The sequence below is a fragment of the Sarcophilus harrisii genome, chromosome 1 (assembly GCF_902635505.1).
Source record: "Sarcophilus harrisii chromosome 1, mSarHar1.11, whole genome shotgun sequence".
Lineage (NCBI taxonomy): Eukaryota > Metazoa > Chordata > Mammalia > Dasyuromorphia > Dasyuridae > Sarcophilus > Sarcophilus harrisii.
The window spans coordinates 691,391,410-691,414,243 of NC_045426.1; the positions used below are offsets into that span (position 1 = coordinate 691,391,410).

At 48.5% G+C, this 22,834-nt stretch overlaps 1 protein-coding gene across 3 annotated transcripts in view; it reads right to left on the minus strand.

The window, feature by feature from the left end:
* The window catches only part of RBM19 (RNA binding motif protein 19), a 160,117-nt gene that overhangs the window by 26,633 nt on the left and 110,650 nt on the right, over window positions 1-22,834 (minus strand). For 2 of the 3 annotated variants that reach the window (XM_031948650.1, XM_031948648.1), the window contains exons 23-24: window positions 21,207-21,327; window positions 3,249-3,363 (exon numbers count right to left, since the gene is read on the minus strand). In XM_031948650.1, coding sequence (XP_031804510.1) covers window positions 3,281-3,363; window positions 21,207-21,327 — 204 coding nt within the window. In that variant the 3' untranslated portion in view covers window positions 3,249-3,280. Of the gene's footprint in view, window positions 1-2,851; window positions 3,077-3,248; window positions 3,364-21,206; window positions 21,328-22,834 lie in introns of those variants that run through there. The other variant, XM_031948649.1, reaches the window with a different exon arrangement.

Genomic DNA, 22,834 nt, shown 5'->3' on the forward strand with positions numbered 1-22,834 from the left:
ATATATATATATATATTTTATTTTTTTTACAAGGTCAATAATTAGATGAATGGTGATACTGGATACATTCATCTATAGACTATAAGATAGACTTTTTAAAAATCATCATTAATTTTGTTTTATTAAAGCTTTTTATTTTCAAAACATATGCATGGATAATTTTTCAACATTGACGCTTGCGTTCCAAATTTTCCCTCCTTCCCCCCACCCCCTCCCCTAGATGGCAAATAATCTAATGTATGTTAAACATGTTAAAATATATGTTAAATCCAATATATGTATACATATTTATACAATTATCTTGCTGCACAAGAAAAATCAGATCAAACCAGAAAAAAAAAATGAAAAAGAAAATAAAATACGAGCAAACCACAACAAAAAGAATGAAAATGATCCATCCTCAGTTCCCATAGTTCTCTCTCTGGGTGTAGCTGGCTCTCTTCATCACAAGACCACTGGAACAAAGATAGACTTCTTCATGGGGAATGGGGTACTCATTGACACTGGTGTTAACCAAAGAGTCAATAAACACTCAGTGAGGACCTACTGCGTGCCAGGCACTGCACTAATGCTAGGGACACAAAGAAAGGAAAAGTCAGTCCTCGGTCTTAAAAAGCTCACCAAAGTCGGATGGAGATGACAGCTCTGTATAAACAAGCAGAATGATCTGGCGAGAACACCACTAGAGGGAGGGCGTTGGGAGTAGGGAGGCTCAAGAATGCTTCCTGTAGAACACAGGATTTTAGCCAACTCTGGGGGGAGTGGAGGAAGCAGAGATGGGAAGGGAGAGAAAACCAGTCAATGGAAGTGCCCCGAGATGAGGCATGGAAGAACAGCAAGCCGGATGGTATCACTGGACTGTGGCGTGCTGAGGACACCGTGCCGGGAAGGGCTTTGGCCACCAAAGAGAGGGGTTTATATTTGAGCTCAGAGGCCAGAGGGAGCCTTGGGTGTGTCATTTAGGAGGCACTTCCTTTTAGGATTTAAGATTCAAGAAGCATTTAACAAACGCCTCCTATGTGCAGGGTAGAGTCCAGAATTCAGGTCCCTCCTCGACACATAGTTGTAACCAGGGGAGAAAGGTTTAAGTGCTCGGAACTTGGGGAACCACAATTCACAGAGGAGTTGCTAAATAATGTGGAAAGAGAGTCAATGCTGAGAGTACCTCATGCTGACAAAACACCAGGTCTATGAAAAAGAAATGCTTTGGGGATCCAAAGATAAAACAACAAACAGTCCCTGTCCTCAGGGCACTTACATTTTATTTCTAACATTACAGAAACTTAAACTGATCTAGTTACCCACAATGCACCATAATTTGGGAAGACCATGGTAGCAATAACAAGGTGGGGGATTGGAAGGGGCTTCCTGAACGAAGGGAACTGAACCCTGAAGGAAGCTCAGGCTTCTGGGAGAGGGGCAGGAGGAAGGAGTGTAATTAAGGCCAGCAGGTGGAAGACAGACAGACCGCTGAGTTCAGAGACCCACAGGCAGGCTGACTGGCTGGCATGTGATATAAACCCAGAAAGCCAGGCAGACTGTGAGGGGCTTCAAATGCCAAGTGAAGCTCGGAGGGCAGGTCCAGTACCTGGCACGTAGTGGACACTTCAAAGATGTTTGTTAATTGATTGACTAATGTTAGAGATGTTGAGAGATTGAACTGACAGGAGCTGATAACTTACTATGGTGTGAGAGTGTGTGTGTGTGTGTGTGTGTGTGTGTGTGTGTGTATGTACACATCCACTGGTTTGTTATACAAGGTCTTCCAAAAGGGAGCATCAGAGGGCTAGCTTCTGGCTCTCACCAGCCTGCGCTCAATGACCATTGGTGTCTGGGCTGGAAGCTTCCGACTGAACGCTGTATCTATCACCCGAGCAGCTTCCTCAGGCACCTGGCCTTCCCACACCTACATGACCTGAGGCAGTGGGTGATAGCCAGTCCGAGGAAGGAACTCCAGCCCTTCAAGGCTCCCTGATCCAGCAAAAGAGGAGGCACATGGAACCATTACAGTGAGGAAGCAGAAGCCCAGATCCCTGGGTGGATGGGAGGGCAGATGGTTGTGGTAGGGCCGAAGCCAGAACAAATGACCATGCAGACCAGAAACTTGGCATGGGACTTATTCCACTCTGTCGTTTTGCCACTGGTCAGAGAATCACAGGCTTAGAGGTAGAAGGAACCCGAGAGGAGACCGTCTGGTCCAATTTTCTCAGCTTAAAGGTCACAGAACTAAGGCCCACTTCACCCAGGTAGCAAGATATAAGGTCTTCCTTTGACTCAGTTCAGTGGATCAGATACTCTCCCTACCTTTGTTCCAAGATAGGAAGATAATTAGAATATCCAAACAGGGAGGCCAGGAGACAACTTTCAAACCGCACGGGACCAGTGGCTGTTTTGATTTTGGGTCTAGGAACAGTCGCTAACCAGTATCCTGTGCTAGCTAAAAAAGACCTGGAGATTTTAAGCAGACACAAGCCCAGCGAGCCAACGGCGTGGCACGGGCCCAAAAAAGAGCTAACGGCGTCTCCGGCTGCATTAGGAAGGAGGGCCTGCTAGACCCGACTCTGGCCAAACCACATGTGGAGGGCTCCGATCCGTTCTGGGCTGTGATTCTACAAGACCATCCTATGTATCCAGGATAGAGAGGGGACTGGGAACCATTCACAAGTGGCTCTGGGAATGGGAAGAGTGTCTACCGGGCCCCGGGGGCAACAGGTGGGAGCTGAAGAGGCAGCTTTTGGCTTGCTGTCAGGAAGAAACTCCTCATGATGGAAACTGCCTGAAGTTGGGAGGGTCCCCTCAAGGGGTGGTAGAGTTCCCCTCACGAGTGACTGTCAAGCAGAGGCCGGAGAGCAATCGATCAGCGAGCATTTATTAAAAGCCTACTACGCACTAGGCCCTAATGACCCAAGAATACAGAATGGAGTCACTGCAACTCAGAAGGGGAGGGGATCCCTGATCAGCTATGGGTCCCTTCCAGTCCTGAGGTTCTGGAGGCCGTCCCTTCTCGAGTGACCCGGCAATCTGCCCTTCATCCTCGCCGCGTCTCCTCTGGACGTCAGGGCACTGGCATGCCGGCCTGAGGTAATGGAGAGGGATGGGACCATCTCCCTCCCCTGTGAATCGGCCGAGGCCGGTGGCCACCTGCTCTCCCCTGCCCCTCTCCCACTGCGGCCCGACCGCCTGCCCTTGCGGAGACCCCGAGGCCGCCGAGGCCGCCCCCAGCTCCCGGTAGGACGCGGAAGACGTACCTCTCTCCGCCAGAGAGCAGCTGAAGTATCTGCTAGTCGCCGTCCTCGTTCTCGCCCTCCTCCAGCTGCTCCAGGATTTCGTCCAACACCACAGACCGCCTTTTCTTTGGGGAATCTATACGAGCCCAGATGGCAGAAGAGAAGAAATGAACAGCCGAGAGGGTTGGGAGGCAGGAAGACAGAAGAGACAGAAAGAAGGGGAGGAAAAAATGAGTTCTGTAAGATAGGCATCAGCTCATCACAGACAAGAGCACATGGCTTTCCCCCTCGACTCCCTCTCCTTCAACCCGATGAATGCCTTGGGGGTCCCCCAAGCATCTTTTCAGAATTCTACGCCTTTGGGAAAAGTCAGCCCCTTTCAAAAAATCTGGGAGAAAACTCGTCCTGTTCTCATTGCGTCCTCCTCTGGTCCACGGCACTGAGGGCAGGCTGGAGATCCTCATCCGCCCGGCAAGGAGAACAAAGGAAGATTCTTACTTGGACGGCCTCGGCTGTCCCCAAGCGAGAGGCAGGGACCGTGGACTGGCTCCTGGCTCCCCGCGCCCTGCCCCACTTGATATTTCTTTGGGGGAAGAGGAGGCTCTGGGCTCTGCGGTGGAGAGGGAAGGGAACAGGATGGGGAGATGGGATTGGAAGGGGCTGCATCTCACCAGCTCAACATTTCAATCATAGCCAGGGTTCCCAGATTTACAGTTGGAGAGGAGCCTAGGAGCCATCTAGTGTGAGTCCTTCAATTTTCCTCCTTAGAGGAGAGAAACCCAAGTGGGGAGAAGGAAAATGACTTGGCCAAGACCACAGAGGGAATAAGCCCAGAGATGGCCTTTGAACTGACCTTCTTCAACTCCAAGCATAATCATTAGATGTTGAGGCTGAAACTGGGCAAGTGGCTTCCAGATCCTGGGGACTCTGTCCGAAGCGGACCACAAGCCCACTAAGCAGACACTAAGCCCGGGATCCCCTATGCTTCTCCTCTGGCTATCCCCTGAGGTCCACACTGATGCTCGTGCTCCTGACCTCCCAAACTTGGGGCCCTCCCACCTCTCCGTCAGCATCCCTTGTTTTCCCACCATTTTCCATCTACACACACAAAGCCTCCTTTTCTCACCCTTGACAAGAGGCAGAAGGGGTAGAAAGCTGGGAGATCAAGTCCTGCCTTTGACAAATTCTGGGTCAGGGCAATTATCTAAGACTCCAAGTTACAGCTAAGACACCAACTAGAGGGAGCTTCCCTATGCTAGGGAAGTGCCCGCCTCTCCCTTCTAGAATGATGCTTGTCTCTGGCCACCTTCTGCTCCCTTGGACCCTGGGGGAGGACTAAGCCTCTCCTTTCCCTCCCTCCCCATTCGAGGCCTGGACTCTCATTTGCTTCTTCATAATCATCAGGTTCAGGCGGTACACAATGGCCTCCGGAAATTGAATTCGAGGGAAGGTAATGGGATCGGCGGCAGCGGCGGTCAGAAATAGAAGGGCAGGAACGACGCAGTAGGAATGAGGAGCCTGTCAGAGTGGTTATTGCTCCCACAATGGGAGAGAGCCGCGGGGACCTAAGGCCGCTCCTCTGCCCCGGAGCTGGGCTACGGGGAGATCTGGAGGCTGCTATCACCAACGACCCCCTGAGGCCCCAGAGGTCAGGCCGGCCCAGGGCTTCTGGCCATCTGCCAGGCCTAAAGAAGTGGCTGTCACCTGATCCACTAGAGATGGATGGGCTTTTTCTGCTAGGCACTCCCTGCAAGGTCCCTTTGGGATTATGGACTTGGATCTAAAAGGGATCTTAGAGAGAGTGTGGTAGAGAGGAGAGAGGGCTAGATTTAGAAGCCAGGAAGAGATGGGTTCGAATCCTGCCTCAGATACTTACTGTGCCCTTGAGAAGTCACAAAATGGTTGGATTCAGGGCCCCCTAAGCTCCCATACAGCTCTAAATCTAGGTTCCTACTGTATGAGGTGGCCCACAAGGGAAAGCAACCTGACTAAAGCCAAACTGGTAGTAGGGGGGCACAAAGCAGAATTTGAATCCAGGTCCTGAGACTTCAAATCCAGTGCTCATTCCACACAAGGATTACCAGTGCTCTATCTATCCAAGTGTTGTGCACCCCCTGGGGCCAGGAGATGAACCCCAGATCTGTGACTGACCACCAGTGTGACCTTGAACATGACACCTCCTTCGTGGGGCTTGGGAGGGCTGGTCTTCCAGGCCCCTCTAGGCTGCAAGTCTGTGGATCGAAGACTTCCTGTAGGACCCAGTGATCCCTTTTTCCTTTCCCAGGCACTCTTTCACCCATCCATCCCAACATCCCTTATGGAACACTGTCACATCACGCAATGGTGTACCCGCTGCCCAAATACCACTCAGGTTTCTTATACCTTCAGCTCCACATGTGACCCTCTCCCCAAACCCTAGCCTGAGCTCCTCAGAGGAGGGTCTAAAAGACAGGACTGGGGATTCACTGCCTTAAGACCCTAGTGTTCAAGACAGACCAGCCACCTGATATCAATGAAAAAACCCTCCTTCCAGCAAATGAGGAGCCCCAGAGGATCAGAGAAGCTGCAGAATCTCACAGACCAGACAACTTATCACAATCCTTATCACAAAGCCCTGGATAGAGGCCTGAAAGGGGCCTTAGAACAGGGGATGTCAGGGTTGGAAGGGTCTTAGAATCCAGGAGGTCAGAGCTGGGAGGTGCCTTAGAACCTAGATCCAGTGACTATAAATATGGCAACCCATCCATCCCCTGCACCAGGCTATGCCATACACAATCCCATGGAAGTAGAGGAACATCCAAGTTTAACCCCCCAAAAAAGAACCTTGCTAGAAACCAGGGCTCCTGGCTCCTCTGGAGGCCTGTGGCTGAGTGTTCCTATGGTCCCCATGCTGTATCTTAACATTAGTAAATTGGGATGGAGAATGTTTCAGGAATGCTCCAGGGAAATCAATGTGTGAGTGGGATTTTTTGTAAAATGAACCGTATTTTAAACGCACAAGGGGAGCTGGCTACACAAAGGTGTCTCGGGAAGAATTCCTGACATAGATTTGCAACCTCAAGCTTCCTGCTCCCAATCCACTCTTCAGAGACGAAAATAGGACAACTGGTGTTAGCATAAATGACCAGTGGTTAAAACTATCCTTGGTGCTAATACTCAATTTTCTAAAATTTGACTTTTCTAGAGATTGAGGACCAAAAGCAGGAAGGCTGGAGCTATGTATGGAAGGAGGGGGAGCAGAAGAGCAGTAGGAACAATTCTCACTTCCAACAATGCCATAAAGTCTGTAGAGAACTACCTTCACAATGTCGGGGCAAAGCCCATCTTTCTTATTTTACAGAGTAGAGAATTCAGGCTGTGAGAAGTTAGGTGACTTGTTAAGGTCACAGGGCAGTCAATAAGTACTTACTTTGTGCCAGGCACTGTGCAAAATACAGAAATACAAAGAAAGACTATAAGTTCCTTAAGGAAAATTTGCCTAACGGGGAGATAACGAGCAAACAGCAATTTTCAAACAAACTATGAGCAGAATAAGTAGGAAATAATTAAAAGACAGGAGACACTAGAATTAAGATGAGGTGCAAAAGTCTTCCAGTAGGAAGGTGAGATTTTAAATGAGACTTAAATGAAATCAGGAGGCAGAAATGAGGAAGGAGGGATTAGCAGTTAGAGAAAATGGCCAGAGCTGAGATAGAGGGTCTTATTTAAGGAAGAGCCTAGAGGTGAGTGGGACTGAACAGAAGATTACCTAGATTTGTGGCGGGGGGGGGTGTTTAGCTATAAAAAGATGGGGAAGGTAGTGGGTGGCTACAGAAAGGGATCCTATGGAGAAGCAACATTGAAGGACAAGATGAAGGAAGTGTAAGAAATGAGAATTGAGCAAATTAAAGGGAAAGTATGAAGGAGTTGAAGATCCTGATCCTGACTTGGATCTTTGGCTCCATCTTTGGCTCTGGGTAAGTTATTTAACTATTTGGATCTCAATTACTCCTTTGCAAAATGAGCTAGCTGAATGTCTAAGGGTCTTTCCGGTAATAAATTTACCAGATCAACCCTGAAATGTTCCTCCCAGGACTCTACAGACAACAACTACATCTGTAGAGCTAGATCGATATAACCAAAAGCCATTCCTCAGTACTAGGTCCATGACTGTTGTCTATCCTTTGTTCTCAAAGAAAACCAGTGACATCACGAGAGTCTCGGCTTGCATGTGGAATGGATTTAAGTGAGGAGAAACTACACATGGTCAAAAAGCTATGAACACACAATTCTCAAAAGAATGACAAATTATTAACGACTATATAAAAGAATAAAATGACTAATAACAAGAGAAATGCAAATCCAACAGCCAAGTAGTTACACCTTATACTCAGCAAACTGGCAAAGATGACAAAAAGATGGGAGCAATCAATATTGTAGGAATTGTGGAAAGACAAACTATGAATCAGTACAACCATTCTAGAAAGCGATTCGGATTTATACAAATAAAGTGACCCAGAAACTAGGTTATATCTGGCAGTGACTCAATGTGCTTGTTGACAATAAGCTCCAATATATTTCCAAAAAGCACTTTTTGTGGTGAAAAAGAACTTAGAACAAAGTAGGTGATCACTGACTAGGAATGGATAAATGCATTAAAGTTCACAAATGTGATGGAATATTGCTGTGCTATAAGAACATTACTGTGCTGCATAAACAAGAAGAATTCCAATGGCTTCCCTCTGTTAATTATTTGGTATTTATTCTGCATAGAGTTGGTTTTGTAAATATGTGTTTACATATTATCTCCCTTGTTAGACTGTAAGTTCCTTGAGGACAGGGGCTCTTTTTTGCCTCTTTTTATACTCCCAGTGCTTGCTGACACACAGCAAGTGCTTAATAAATGTTAATTGATTATTTTCTATTTTTCCTGCACAGAGCTTGTTTGTATATATTTGTTTTTTTCTCTCCCCTAGGGCAAAAACTGTCTTTTGCCTCTTTTTATTCCCCATGCATTAGCACAGTGGCTGGCACATAAAGGGGGCTAAATAAGTTGTTGATTGGTTGCCTGAATTAAAAGGAAGCATGGAAAGATTTCCCCAAACTGATGCAAAGTGCAATATGAAGCACAAGAACAGTATAGATGATAACCTTGGATAGGGGAAATGGAAAGAAAAATCATGAAATAATTGAAAGTGAATGTTGTCAAATTACAAAGAAGAAACTTGGCCCCAAGGAAGAGAAAGAAGAAAACACCTTTGCAGAGCTGAGGGGATCAAATGGAGTATATTAGCACCAGATTTTTTTCTAGATACTGTTGTATTTTGCTGATTTCCCCCCATCCTCTTTAAATAAAAACTCTTTGCTTTAAAGAATAGCTACAGGCAGAAAGGAAAAGGATATTTGTGGAACAAATGGGGAGACCTGTTAGATTGGAAATGTTTCCTTGCGTGTCCAAGGAGAGTCACCAGGTGTCTAAGATACAACCCTTGTGAGTCAGTGACCTTGCCCCATGGAGGCTAAATTACACCCAGTGACTAAGAACAGAATCCAGAATCTCTATAGCACTTTCTGTAAGGAGAACCAGGTGCTTCAGTCTGTCTGACTTACGGTTAGAGAGGAATGGGTCACTCCCTCCATTTACAGACCAGGAAAATGAGGCACAGGGGAATTAAAAAGGAAATAAGCCTCAGTCACAAGGCACGCGGTAGAATTTTGGAGCAGAGACCACACAGAACAACTCCTCCATTTGTCAAAAGAGGAAAACTTGGGCTCAGAGAGTAAGTAGCTTGTTCTGTGTAGTAGTAGTTTTCCGTGTGATTAATGCAAAGTCAGGAGGAGAACCTGGACTCTGAGGCTGGCAGTTTGGGGCTCTTTGTATGGGGGCACTAGGAGCTCTAAAGGCTCTGGAGCTGGGAGGAGGATCTTAGCCTCCCCTTCCGTGTCCACTTACTAGTGAATAAGACTAGCCGATGGGTACCATCCCTTCCGGGTCTGTACCCTGTGATCTGCTGAAGGTTTGCTCTCCAGGGCGTTTATAGGCCGAGAAGCTGGTGGGGGCCACTTTCCTTCTGCCCTTGCCACCAAGACGCCGGTAGAAGACAAGGTCCCTCACGGGGTCCTTGTACCCCAGTGGCCAGAACGCAGCATGAGGGGCTCCCCGGCTGCTTAATCTGACTATGAATTGAGGTCTTGTCCCAGGCTTCCAGCATGGATCTAGCCCAGCGCCCTCATTTTACAGATGAGCAAACCGAGGCTCGGAATACCGAAAGGCCCTGCCCGAGGTCCTCGGTGGGAGCTGCTTCCGGGACGGGGCCGCGTTCGAGCCCTTCCTCTCGGCTGACACGCCGCCAGGAGGGGCTCAGCCTTCCCCAAGGCAGGAGACGAGGGGGGCCACCAGCCCGAGCATCCCCCTTCCTCCCGCCCCTTCCTCTTGGCTCGCTTGCACGAGAAGCACACCCTGCTTCCAGGGAACAGCTGCTGAAATCCCACTTCCCAGACATCAAAAGCCTCACTGGGTTTTCACCAAACAAACATAATGCAGAACCCGGAGAAAGGTGTAAAATAAACAAACACTGTGAGCTGTACATTTTCTTTGAGCACTACAGCTGCATTGGAAGATAAACAACAAGTGAATGTCAGCAAACGTCAATACACAAGAAATTAACTTGACAAAAAGCTCACCCGGCCCCCTCGTGCCCCCCCGCCCCCGCCCCCCCATGCACCATTCTGCAATTCTGGAGTTCCCATCTAATGATTTTATTTTTCAATTAATTCCTTGACAGAATGCCAGGATGTCGCTTCTCCCCCCACGTCCCCAACACTGTCGCTGTCTGCGCGCGGAGGAAGGCGGCAGAGGAAGGAGCTGGGGGGGGGGGGCGGAGAGGTGGGAAGAGAGGGGCTACGTGGGAGAAGGACGGCGACATTTCTCCTGGTGCTGTTCCGCTCTGAGGCCCGAGAGAGGGCATGGGCAGGGACCCTGAGGAGGGACCTCAGGAGAGGTAGGGTCGGCTCACGTCTCACCCGGCAGGGACAGGATCTGGCCTGAAAACAGGCCTCAGAGGCAAAAGGCAAAGGGGCCAAGGAGGAGCAGAGCGGAGCAGTGGGCAGTGCACCGAGCTGGAGCCCAAAGGATGCTAGAGTGGGGAGAAGCCTGAGAGGGGCCTGAGGGGGCTGAGAGGGGCCTGAGCCTTCATTTTACAGAGCACGGAGCTAAGGTGCGGAAAGGGAAGCGACTGGCTCAGCTGTCATCACACAGATCCTTTGCCTTCTAGTCTGTCCGTGCTCCTCTCCTCCTCCTTCTACCTGTCACCCTCCCACAGACACATTCTCTTCCAGTCTCGGTCCCTCTGTCACACTCACTCACATTCTCTGTCTCTAGTCCCAGTCTCTGTCACACTCCCACACACTCCATTTTGCAGATGAGGTGACTGAGGCAGTGATTTTCCCAGAGACCAGAAAGTGGTTCTGAGGTAGGATTTGAACTCAGGCCTCGTGGACTCCGTTCTGCCACTCGGCCCACTTGCTGCCCACACTCAGAGCTCTCCACCTGCAGGAGCTGGGGCTGGGGTTTTCAGAGAACTCCTTAGTCCCAGGAGCTGACTCACCTCCCTCTTGGACAAGGTGAGAACAAAGGGAGATACAGGGTTGGCTTGAATTTTCAAAGCCAGTGGAAAGACTACGGCCTGCAAGACAGAGGACCTGTGTTTGGATCCTGCAACTTTGCACAAGTCACCGAGTCTCTGCCTTGGTTCTGTTTCCTGGCCTGTATAATGAGGGGGTTGAACTAGATCTTGTAACCCTGTTTACACGGATTTTCCCTCTGCTTCAGACACACTGTCTCTCTTTGTCCTTCCAGCAGCAGGGCTATGTCAGTGATGTTATCAGTCATTCTAAAGATGAGAAAACTAAGGCTCAAGGTCACATAGACAGTAAGCGTCAGAGGCGGCATTCGAACCCAGGTCCTCTGACTGCAGCGCCAGGGAAGTACAACACTGGCTTCTGTCATGATGGGAGCTGGGGGCGGGGGTCCCTAGAAGTGGAAATGATGTGGATGTAAACAAGCCCATAGAGGGCAGGGCCCAGGAACATGTAACAGGAGGGAAAAAACAATGAAGTGTGTGTGTGTGTGGGGGAGTTGGGGCATTTTAGGGAAACCCCCCCACAGCTCCACTATATTAAAGTACCCCCAATGTCCCCACTCCTGTAGCTCTGGATTTCTACAGGCCTGGCTTGGAGGTGCAAACCCCCCCAGAAAACACCATGCCCATTTGGAGGGGACACAGTCTTTGCTGGCCTGTCTCAGTCAGGGAGCAAACAGCTCCTCCCACCCCTGCTCTCCCACCCCACAGGGAAGTTTTGGTGTCCCTCCAGCCTTCCTCCTCACCCCCCGTCTCCAGGCCCCCGAGGCTTCCCCCGATCCCGGCTCGCTCCCTTCCATCCTAAGTCAGTCTGAAATTCTCCGTCTGCCACTTTAATTCTTTGATCGATGGGGAAGAGTAGGAAAAATGGCCCCGCGCAGCTGGCTTCCCACGTTACCCCTAGCAGGGGATTGCTGGCCCTGCCGGTGATGGCTGAGTGAAATGTTTGTGGAGCGCAGAGAACACAAGTCAATAGTAATTTAGCGGGATTGGGAGCAAGTACCTTCCCTGCACGGACAGAAACTCCCGGGAGAGCGGGAGAGTGTGCAGGATATTACTGAATCACTCGGAAATATTTCCAAACACTACTCAATGAGGCAGAGGGGCAGGGGAGGGGAAGGGGAAAAGAGCAGGTGGGGGTGCGGACGGGACAGAGATGGAGAGCGGGACTCCGAGATGGACGCCGGGCACTCTGATCTCTCAAGCACCTTTGATGAGCACCAGTCACCCTGTGGGGAGGAGGGCTGGCTTTCTGAGCGGGGCTCCGTGCTCCCCTGCTGCTGCCCATTTGCACCCTTTCTGGGGGCTGACCTGCCCCGAACGAGCCCAGCTTCCTGATTTTCCTTTCCCCACTCCCGCCTTTGCCAACTGTGCTGGCAGAAGACTGTGGCTGTGGGGGCGGAGGAGTCTGCATCTGGCCCAATCCGTCTCCCTCCTCTGGCACCGCTCGCTAAGTCTGGGGAAGAAGCCCTTCGAGCAGAGGAAGACATATTCTCCCAGCTCCCGTGCTCCAGCGGCTCAGCCACGGGCCAACGTGGGCATGACCTCCTGCTGTGCTGGTCCAGCCCGGGAGGCCTGTGGGAGTGCTAGCCAATGTGCTGGGCGGGGAGCCTCCCACAACTTCTCCTGGGTATTCTTCCCTCTCCCTGGGTGACCCATTCGTCTTTTTGGCGCAGCCATTCTCCTCGCTGTGCTCGCACCCACTACCCTCCTCCCACACTGAGGGATCTGTGATCTCCAATCTCTGTTTTTCAAAAGCTATTGTGTTCTCTGACTCAAGGCCAGAGAGCAATACTAGTGATAAAAAGGGCGGAACTTATTTAGAACATAATTCACATTTCTGACTGGCATCCTGATTCCTTCCTGCCCCTTTTCACCCAATGACCACCTCACCTTGGCTAATTCTGGGGTCCCTGCCGCTCAAGGCTAAGGCATGCCATAAGGAAACATTAAATACAGGAGTTAGGGAGCAGGGGAGGCAAAGAGGGGCTTAAGATTCTGGGCAGCTCATAAGAGTCCAGGTAAAGAGATAACTTAAACAACAAATTCTGAGGCTGACTTGCTTGAACTTGCCCACAATCATTTCAAAGCCCAAAGATGGTTTTCTCATGATCGGGACCAAGAAAAGATATATTTGAAGGGTGGAGGGAAGGAGTAGAAAAAGTGGGGTGCCCCAGTGTTGGGGGCTCTAAGAATCATACATTAAGACCTGGAAGGAACCAAAGAAATTGTTCAGTCTGGGGATTCTTGGCTAGGACTCTTGTTTATAAAAAAGTTTTGCTGATTCATTTCAATGTAATCTTTATGCACTTACAAACACCCTGAAAAAGGGTTCAGGCAGAAAACCAGGCAGACTGCCCAAGGAGGTCAGGAAACTCAAGGTAATCCAATCTCTCCCTTTACAGAGGAGGCTGCTGAGATCCAGAGAGGCTGGAATGACAGTCATATAGCTGGGAGCTGCAAGAGTCAAGGATGTTGCTCCCCAGTAGACTAATAAATATTTATTAAGGACCTACTGTGTGCCAGGCACGGTGCGAAATGCTGGGGCTACAAGAAAGGAAAAGACTCTCAGGGAGCCCACAATCTACAGCAGGAGACTAGATGCAAACAACTCTAGATAAGCCCAAGGCAGACAGAATGAAATAATATAAAAGAGCTCACAGAAGGTGGAATTTGAGCTGGAACTTGGAAGAAGTTGAGGAAGCAAGAAGTGGAGATGTGGGAGAACGTTGCCGGCCTGAGAGGAGGGAAGGAGGGTGAGCCTCGTGGGCATGGGGGCCATCAAGGGAGATGCAAGAGGCGGGAGATGGAAGGTCAAGGCCAAGGAAGCCCACATGGCTGGAGCCCAGAGCATGCAGGGGTGAGCACTGGTACTCAGGTGCCTGAGTGGGAGCAGGTGACAAAGAGCTCTGAAGGCCAGAGAATTTTAGATCTGATTGTGGAGGTGAGAGAGCCAATGGAACTTTACTGGAGGGATGATGGTGACCAGGTCAAATCTGCGCTTTTAGCCTGCATACAAGGGCCCTGCCCTCTCTGTGTCCCCTCTCAGAGGGCCCGGCCCAGTGCTGCAGAACTGACTGGGAGGAAGTGGGGAGCCTCGGCCAGCCAAGCCACCCATGTAGCCTCTGTCTCCTCATCTGTAAAAGGAGTCAGGTGCCATGCTGGCTCTCGGGGACCTTCCACTCTCAGCTAGGGCTCTGGTTCTAGGAACTGAACCCCCTTCAAAGTCCTGGTCCTGAGACAGCTTTGAATGAGAACGCAACCCAAGTCTCTGCCTGTGGCTCACTTAAAATGCAAGTCTCGTCTAGCACTCGGCTCAGGAGGTAAAAGGTAAGTATAGAACTGTCTACCTTGGTTCGAATGAGAAAACTCCAAGCTGTGGAGCTCCGCTCATGGCCAAATAAAACCTATTTGCTCAGGCCTCTCTGGCTAGGGAGAGTGGCAACCCAGAGGATTCTGTCCTTGGATTTCTGCCGCCCCATTATATTCTCCGGGCTGCACTTATGGGTACAGGGCCTGCCAAGACCCTGAAAGCTTCTGGCCACTGTGATCCTGCTGGCTTGTAACATGCTTGGGAAGAAAGGGACACAGCCACAGCCGGGCCCTCCACCTTCCTTCTTTCTTTTTCTTTTCATGCTCTCTCAGCTCACCCTCCCTGACCATGGGTTCAGAAGAGCAGCTCCTTCCTTGCAACCAGGGCCCCAAAGGTTTATTGGGAAATCTCATTCTCCTTGGGGGGAGGCTGAGAGAGAAAGGGAGGAAGTGGAGGAAGGCACAGAAGCTGATCTGATCACTGGCCTGGACTATTATTAATAGTAATAATAGCGAACATTTATATGACATTATGTCCTAGGCATCGTGCTAAGCTTGATCCTCGCAACCACCCTGGGAGGTAGGGCCTTTATTATTGTCAATTTACAGATGAGGAAACTGAGGCAAAAGGGTCACACAGTTGGTAAGTGTCTGAGGCTGGATTTGAGCTCAGCTTTGCCTGTCTCCAAGGTCAGTGCCCTACTCACAGCCCTATCTGGCTAGAAGGGAACAGAGTTCACTTCTCCCTTGCTGAGGTTCTCTGAGATCAAATAGAAGGACTTCTTTAGGAAGCAGAGCCTGGATTCACACCTAGAACAGCCATATTCTTTCTGAAACACCACATGACTCCCCGTCCCCCTCAGTTTAGTGTCACTAATTCTTCTATCTAGGCGCACCTTGGGGCAACTTTCAGATGATTTCAAGTAGCCCTCCCCATGATGTTGTTCAGAAGCCTATGCCTTTGGCAGCTGGGGGAGTATCACAGCCCCTGCATTTCTTGGGATCCAAAAGCAGCTTATGCAAAAGAAAAACAAATCAGTTTCGGAGGGATGGGACATGCATTCAGAATTCAGAAAGCTCTAGGAATCTCCCCCCATCCCCCAGTTTTCATGTTAAAGGCTTGGCTCACCTACAGAAGGAGACCTTTTGGAAGTAGAATTAGAAGAATAAATCAATAAAACCCCACCGACTCGCAGAATTGGAAGGGACCTTAGAAGTCATCTCGTCAACTCTGCACACAGTAGACATTGAAAAAATATTTGCCAAATAGAATTGAATCCAGTCCAATCCTCCACTTGGCCCAGAAAACCTAACGAGTGGCCATCCGGTCTCTGCCAGACCATTTTTGTTGACGTCATGATGCAGTGGAAAGAACGAATCCCAACTCTCCCACGTATGTCTTGTGTGATCCTGACCAAGTCACCCATCTCACTGAGTCCCTGTTTCCTTATCTATAAAAGGAAAGCCCTGCACTTGATGGCCTCTCTGGTCCCTTCTGCTTCTAAATCTCTGACCCTGTGACCTATTCTATCCCTTAACAGTGATGTGATGCTGGCCAAATCATCCCACCTCTCTCTGGTCCTGAATTTCTTTAGCTGTAATTTAATTATTTTATTTTTTTAAACTTTTACTTATTTTATTTTATTGACTGATTGATTAATATTTAATTTAAACTATTCCCTGAGATTTTTTTTCTGGCTCTGCACCTGTGATCCTGAATGGCAATTTACCACCTACAAGACAGTCCAGTCATGGAAAGCTCCAGTATGAGGGCACGTCTTCTTAGACTCAATCAATCAGATCAACGAGCAGCTACTAAGCACTTACTATGCTCTAGGTTTCAAGCTGTCATCTCTTAAAACTTCTACCTATTGGTCCTAGTTTTTGGGAGTTCTTGGGGGCTTCAGAAAAAATAGCAGGGTAGATTCAGGGATGTAGGGTGCAGTGTGTGTGTGTGTGTGTGTGTGTGTGTGTATGTGTGTGTGTGAGATCAACATCAGAGGCTAGCCTTCAATGCAGCTGGGGGATCTGGTTTGTTGTGCTTCAGTCCTACAATGAAATCAGACTCGACCTCAGTTGAATAGAAGGAGGAAGAGGAAGATACTCTTATAGAGCAGCTTAGGAAAGAAGGAGAAATGGCTCCTTTTGGACTTGGGGGAGGAAGCCAAAGGAGCAAGATCACAGGGGAAGGAGAAACTCTGGCTCTGATACATCGGCGATGGCCTTTCCCCCCTCTCTCCCTTGGGTGTCCCATGGCTGAAGCTGTGAGCCAGGAGCACATGTCTAGCAGTGAGTGGTCAGCAGACGGGGAGAGGGGATGCATGGAATACCCTGGCTGGTGTGCCCTCCACCTCCCTACCCTCTCCCAAGCCTGGGCAGGTCTGCCTATTTCAGCCTGCCCGAAGGGCGAGGACGGTATCCGTGCTTAGCTCACTGCCAGTGCTCACTACAGGTTTCCATCATGCAAACAATCTAAGGTTCTTGTTTGGTGCTGGGGCTTTCTCCTGCTCCTCCTCCTCTCAGACCCCTGCAGCCCCTGAAGATGGCTCCAAGGCCAGAATGCCACCAGAAAGCTTATTGTCAGGACCCCGCGAGTCATTAAAACCCTTTCCTTTTCATTCCTGAGCCAACATTCCACATGGGGTCGATTCTGCTTCCTTTGTCACAGTCTTATGGCCCCGGCTGGGATGAATCAAGATTGCCATGTTGGGGAGGCAGAAAGGCAGCCAGACCCAAGGTGACGCGGGGTCTCAATCTGAACATTGAGTGACTTGTTGGCAAAGTCTGGTGGCTGAGGGAGGATGGGCGGGCACTGGGCACCGACCACATCTGCCTTTACTATCCGCCAGGCTGGCATCCCAGAGAACTCTGAACAATGGGGGGAAAACAGAACTGAACAACAACAGGGGATTTAGGAGGCACCAGCAAGTTTCTGACAAGAGGGAAAAGACAGAAAAGGCTGAAGGGAGAGAATTCAGACAGCATGTATACTGTTAAGTAAAAACAAGGTATAAACAGAGTGATGCAAAATCATTTCAAGAGGGACTGTGTATACAACTGCAGGGTAGGGGGAGAGCACGAGACCTTGTGTGGGAGGTGGTCCCTGAGCTGCTCTTTGAAGGAAGCTGGGTATTCTAAGCTGGGAAAATGAGCAGAGAGTACATTTTGAGCACGGAGGATCATCTGGAGACAGCGATTCCTCTGGGGAACTGTCCGAAAACAAAATCTCCTACCTCTTAGCCTTTGCGTACGTGATCCTCAGTGGGAGCACCTCCTGCACAAGTGCCCAGTGCCCAGTTATAAGGGACATGGTCTCTTTTAAAATGATTTTGCATCAATCTCTGTACACTTTGTTTATTTAACAGTATACGTGCTAGCTGGATCCGGTGAGCAGAATTTATGCTTTATTCTTTGAAGGCCAAGAATTTCATCTGTCTGGTGCTTTCGTCTCCAAATCTACAGCATCCTAGGACTTGAATCTGTCTTTGCAGCAGGGAGCCAGGGCTCTAGAACCCTGGACAGGGTGAAGGGATGCTGCTCCACCTGCCCAGTTGCCTTGTCAAGCTAAGGGTGGAGATGCAGGATGTGGAGCAGGAAGATATGTGTTCAAATCCCCCATGAGGTACTTAGTAGTTATGTGACCATGGGCAAATCACTCACCCCAGGCCTCCCTTCTCTGTTAATTGGGCTGATACTACTCACAGTACCCACCTCACTTTTTTGAGCTTAAGAACAATCTTGCATTAGTCTAAATGAGGCAATGGGCCACTGGGGACTGAAAGCTGGTTTCCAAGCCAGCAAGATCTCGATTTATATTCTGCTTACATTCCATACTGGTTGGAAGGCTCTGGGAAAGTCACTTAACTTTGCTCTCTGGGCATCCCCTGTACCAGTGAGATCACAGGTCTCCTTCATCCCTACCCTCTGCCTCCAAACTTTCAGCAATCTGCATTACTACCCTGCATACATGTGGTGCATAATAAACATTAGCTGATTTAAGCTGAATTTCTCATCTCAGTAGAGCTTTGGTGCAGGTATAGAGGGATTCATGCCTTAGCTGTCAGTAGTTTCCTAAGGACCTTTCAGATAAAGTAACTGGCCTAGACCCATGGAATGATTGACTTAGGATGTTAACTGGCAGATCCACGATTCAAATACAGGTGCATTAATACCACGGCATGTGACCTTTCCACCACAACAACCTGCCCCCACTTCCCTGGGACAAAAAGACTTTCTGGGGTTGCTTCTCAATTCTATGAGTCTATCACTTTCTTGGAATGCTACATAATCTCCCTCAAATACAATGTGCTCTTTCCTTGGAGGCAAGATGCTACAGAAGGACAATCTCTGATGTTCACGCTTTTTTGTTCTCACCTTGCACCTCCACCACCAGAAGCTCACCTGTTTCTCTTCCCACCTCCCTTCCCTTCATACTCTACACTATTTTGATGGTCCAGGGCAACTTTTCTTTAGGAAGTGGCTCCTAGCATGGGCACGTAGCAGACTTTTTGCACTGGGTAATGGTGATTGGCGAGGCTTCATGGAGATCATCCTGGCCTCTGGAAGACTTTCCCAACAAAGCATGAGCTTAGATAGATCCTTCCTTCCAGGTTGGTCAGACTGAAAATGGGCTGTGATTTATTTTGAATGATCAATTTCTCTGTTAATTCAACCCTTAAAGACCATTTTCCAAGGCCACAGAGGGGTTGGGATCAGGGTGAGTGGCAGAGATCCCTTCATGGACAAAGCTTCAGAACTCTGAGGGGCAAAGCATGGTTCCATTTATATGACTATTCCCCTGTGATACCTATGTTAGAAAGGCCCATGGCTAATGCTAAAGTCCACTGCTTTCAAAGATTCAGAAGGTTGGGGAAGGAAAGAATCTTGCATTTTATAGGTGAGGAAACTAAGACCAAGGTGGTGCAGTTACTTATTCAAGGTCAATATAGATCCTGAGGAGCAGAGCCAAAATTTGAACTCAGGTTCTCCAGATCCAAGGCTAGTGTTCTTTCCCCTTATACCATATTGCTGTTTCTGTTCATGAGATCATAGATCATGAATTAGAAGGACTTGGCCAATAATTCCAATCCATTAATCTTTGGGTTGGGTCGCTTGCCTAGGCTAACTTCAAGAGGTGCCATCTCACCTACTTAAAGGTCTGAATAAGGCCTTAAAGGCCTGGGGAGAGTGGAGGTGTCTGGGGCACCTTGGACAAGAGAAAATAGGTTTTTCTTGCTGTTCAGCTCCCCAAACCCAGGCCCTTGTCTCTAAGCTCCTTGAAGGCTTTGGATGGAACAGTCTCACACAAATGCTCACCAAGGAGTTTTTCTTCCAAGTTTAGGCAACAATTCCATTTCTGTACTCAATTTATTGAAAGGTACTTCACTCCAAAGCCAGCTAGAACTGCTTAGATGGGACTTTTCTCAGCTGATGTTGAGGGCCACCAAGAGAGGAAGTGGGAAGGGGTCATTGATCTCTAGCCCACACCTCTGCTCCGGGGACAGTCCCTTGCACAAATATTTGCCAACGAGTGCATTTGAGTCTGTCAATGGCTGTCAATAAAAGGAAGGCACTCCTTCTGAGCTCCAGTATCTGTAATGAGACCTGAGCTTTTGACTGTCAAGTCATCTATTAAATTTTAACTCTGTTTCTTTTGTCCTGGATCTCTTAGGGATCAACACTCTTCTGCAAAGCAGATGTGACCCACCTTCTGATATCACATCCCAGTCACAGGACTTCTCACTACTGCTTAGCATCTACTCAAGAGGAGTATGGAATCACAACCATTACAGCTTCTATATAAGAGTAACACAACTCTTTCTTCACAGTCACCTTGCTAAGGTAGATAATGCAAGGACTATCACCCCCATTTCACAGCTGAGGAAACTGAGGTGCATAGGAGTCCCAAAGGCAAAGTTATGAGGCTGATGAGTGCTTGAGATGGGATCTGAATACAAATATCCTGACTTCAAATCCACTCATTTGTCTTTTATACAACACAGCATTTGACTATTCAAAAGATTCATGATTTCATAACTGGGGGCCAAGTTCTACACCTCCTTCCTCACATTTAATCAAGGTCCACACAGCTAGTAAATGTCTGAAAGAGGATTTGAACTCAGACCTTCCTGATTCTAGGCTCTATGCTTTATCTTCTAATCTCTATTTAAAAACTGTCTTATAAAGTACCTTTCTGTCCATAGAGTGCTTTGTGGTCCAAAAAATAAATGCTTTTGTAGTCACTGCACCATTTGGTCCTTGCTAAAATCATGTGAGAGAGGCCAGTGGGTCAGTTCTATGACCCCCATTTCACAGAGGAGTGAGTGACTTATCTAAATCAGAAGGTCAGTATAATAGCAGGAGGCAGAGAGAGATCTAGAAAATCTAAATGTTTCATTATACCCCAGTCTATGGTTCTGGCAGTACCAAGGTCAGCTCTCATACCCACACTGGTCAGCACCAAGGCCAGACCACACACCCACACGAGTCAGCACCAAGGCCAGATCACACACCTACACCAGTTAGCACCAAGGCCACCTCTCACACCCAATAGGTCAGCACCAAGGCCAGATCACACACCCACACCAGTTAGCACCAAGGCCAGCTCTCACACCCACATGGGTCAGCACCAAGGCCAGATCACACACCTACACCAGTTAGCACCAAGGCCACCTCTCACATCCAATAGGTCAGCACCAAGGCCAGATCACACACCCACACCAGTTAGCACCAAGGCCAGCTCTCACACCCACATAGCTCAGCACTAAGGCCAGCTCTCACACACAGGCCAGTACCAAAGACCAGCTCTCACACCCACACTGGTCAGCACCAAGGCTAGCTCTCACACATATCCAGATTGTGGGTAAAACTCCTGAGGAGATAGACTTCTTCACTTCTGGATGGCTCTCATTGTTGGGGAGTTTTTCTCTCTTGGCCCAGGCAGATCTAGCTCCTTCCCTGGAGCAGGTGAAGGGCAGGAGTGGAAGATGGGCCACAGCCCAGTGGGAGAAGGTAAGTCACCAGCACAGGAAAGCCACCAATAGCTTACCATGAAAATGCTGAGCTGTCTTCCGTCTCAAGGCTTGGACTGTCTCTTCTGTGTCTGCCCATTCTAGGACTAGTCTTCTGCCGTACAAATGGGTGCTATGGCACAGGGCATTGAAAGCTCTCTGTAAAAGGAAACAAGAGAAAATTCTGTTAGGTCAGAACATCACCTATACATTTATTTACTCTCCTCTCCTTCCTGCCCTGATTCAACCTCCACTCAATGCCATGGAAAGCTCTGCAAAGTGCCCGCCATAAGTTCCTGCTCTCATGACATCAGATCTCCAAGGAGGATTTGGGCACGGTTGGGCATATCTATTTAATTAGCTGCTTATGTTCCTACAGAGAGAACTGCAAGTGACTGATTGACCAGTCAATATATCCACAGTCCAGGCCTGTAATTGGTGCCTGCTCGAAAGCAATCACCTTATTTCCCATGTTAAAATCCCAGTCATGGAGGGTGACCCCATTAGCTGAGCTCTTCTTCTGCTGGGGAAGGGCACCTCGACTTCATTGGGCAATAGAAGACTGCTGGCTGCAGGAGAGAGTATGACCTATGCTTAAATGCTCCCCTTTAACATAGTCACCACCATTTTTGGAAAGCATTTTCCTACTGAGGGGCTCAAAGTAAGTCTTAACCTAAAATGTTCATGGGAGATTTGAGTATGAATTGGGGCTACTGCCTCCCATTATTCATATGGGAAACTGAGGCAGAGCAGTAGAGACTTGTCCAAGGACTGCCCTTTGATTCCCTTAGGATCATAGAACCAGAGGGACCATTTTTTTAACCCGATCATTAGGCAAAAAAGAAACTAAAGACTAAGGATTTCAGGTGGACCAAGGTCATACAAAAGAACCCAAGAGGAGTAGGCAGTATTGAAATGGTAAGCCTATGCTTCCTAGCCACTGTACAAATTCTAGGCACCCTTAAGTCTTGTATCTGTCAGGCACTCAGCTTTGGTGACCCAGAGACAGAACTAAAGAGATAGTTGTGGCATTTATTTAAATCCTATTGGAGGTACAAAGCACCCAGGGAACATATTACATATGTAATAATTTGAGGAAAAGAAAGATCCAAGTTTGTGAATATCCAGTTTTGGTCATAATCAATTTTCTCAATAAACACATAGGTAAATAGAATTACTACCATATAGGTTTTTTCATGTTCAGAAAGGTTCCTCACAGTCTTCAAAAAACTTGACAATCACAACCTTACCTAGGTGATCCAAGTTGAGCAATAGTCATGAAAGATTTATGTAGAGCTTGAAGTGCTTATTTAAAAGAGAGGAATGGAACTCTAAGAAATAGGGAGAGAACTCAGGATGTGAATAAGAATAAAGATACCTGACTAGCAAGAAGGAAGATGGGCTCGCTTAAGGTATGAGCACTAGTGAGCAGGGGATGGTACCCACTCATTGACAGGTAGCCACAAAGTTAGTAAGGAAACTAAGGCATGGAGGAGAGAGGAGACTTTATCCTAAGTTATAAAGTGAGGAGGAAGAAGAACTAGGCCATAAGATCACAGATAAAGGACCTCAGAGGTCACTTAGTCTAAACTTATTTTAAAGATGAGGAAAGTGAACCTCGCTTACTAAAGGTTCTGTGGCTAGTAAGTAATGGTAGGGATTTGAA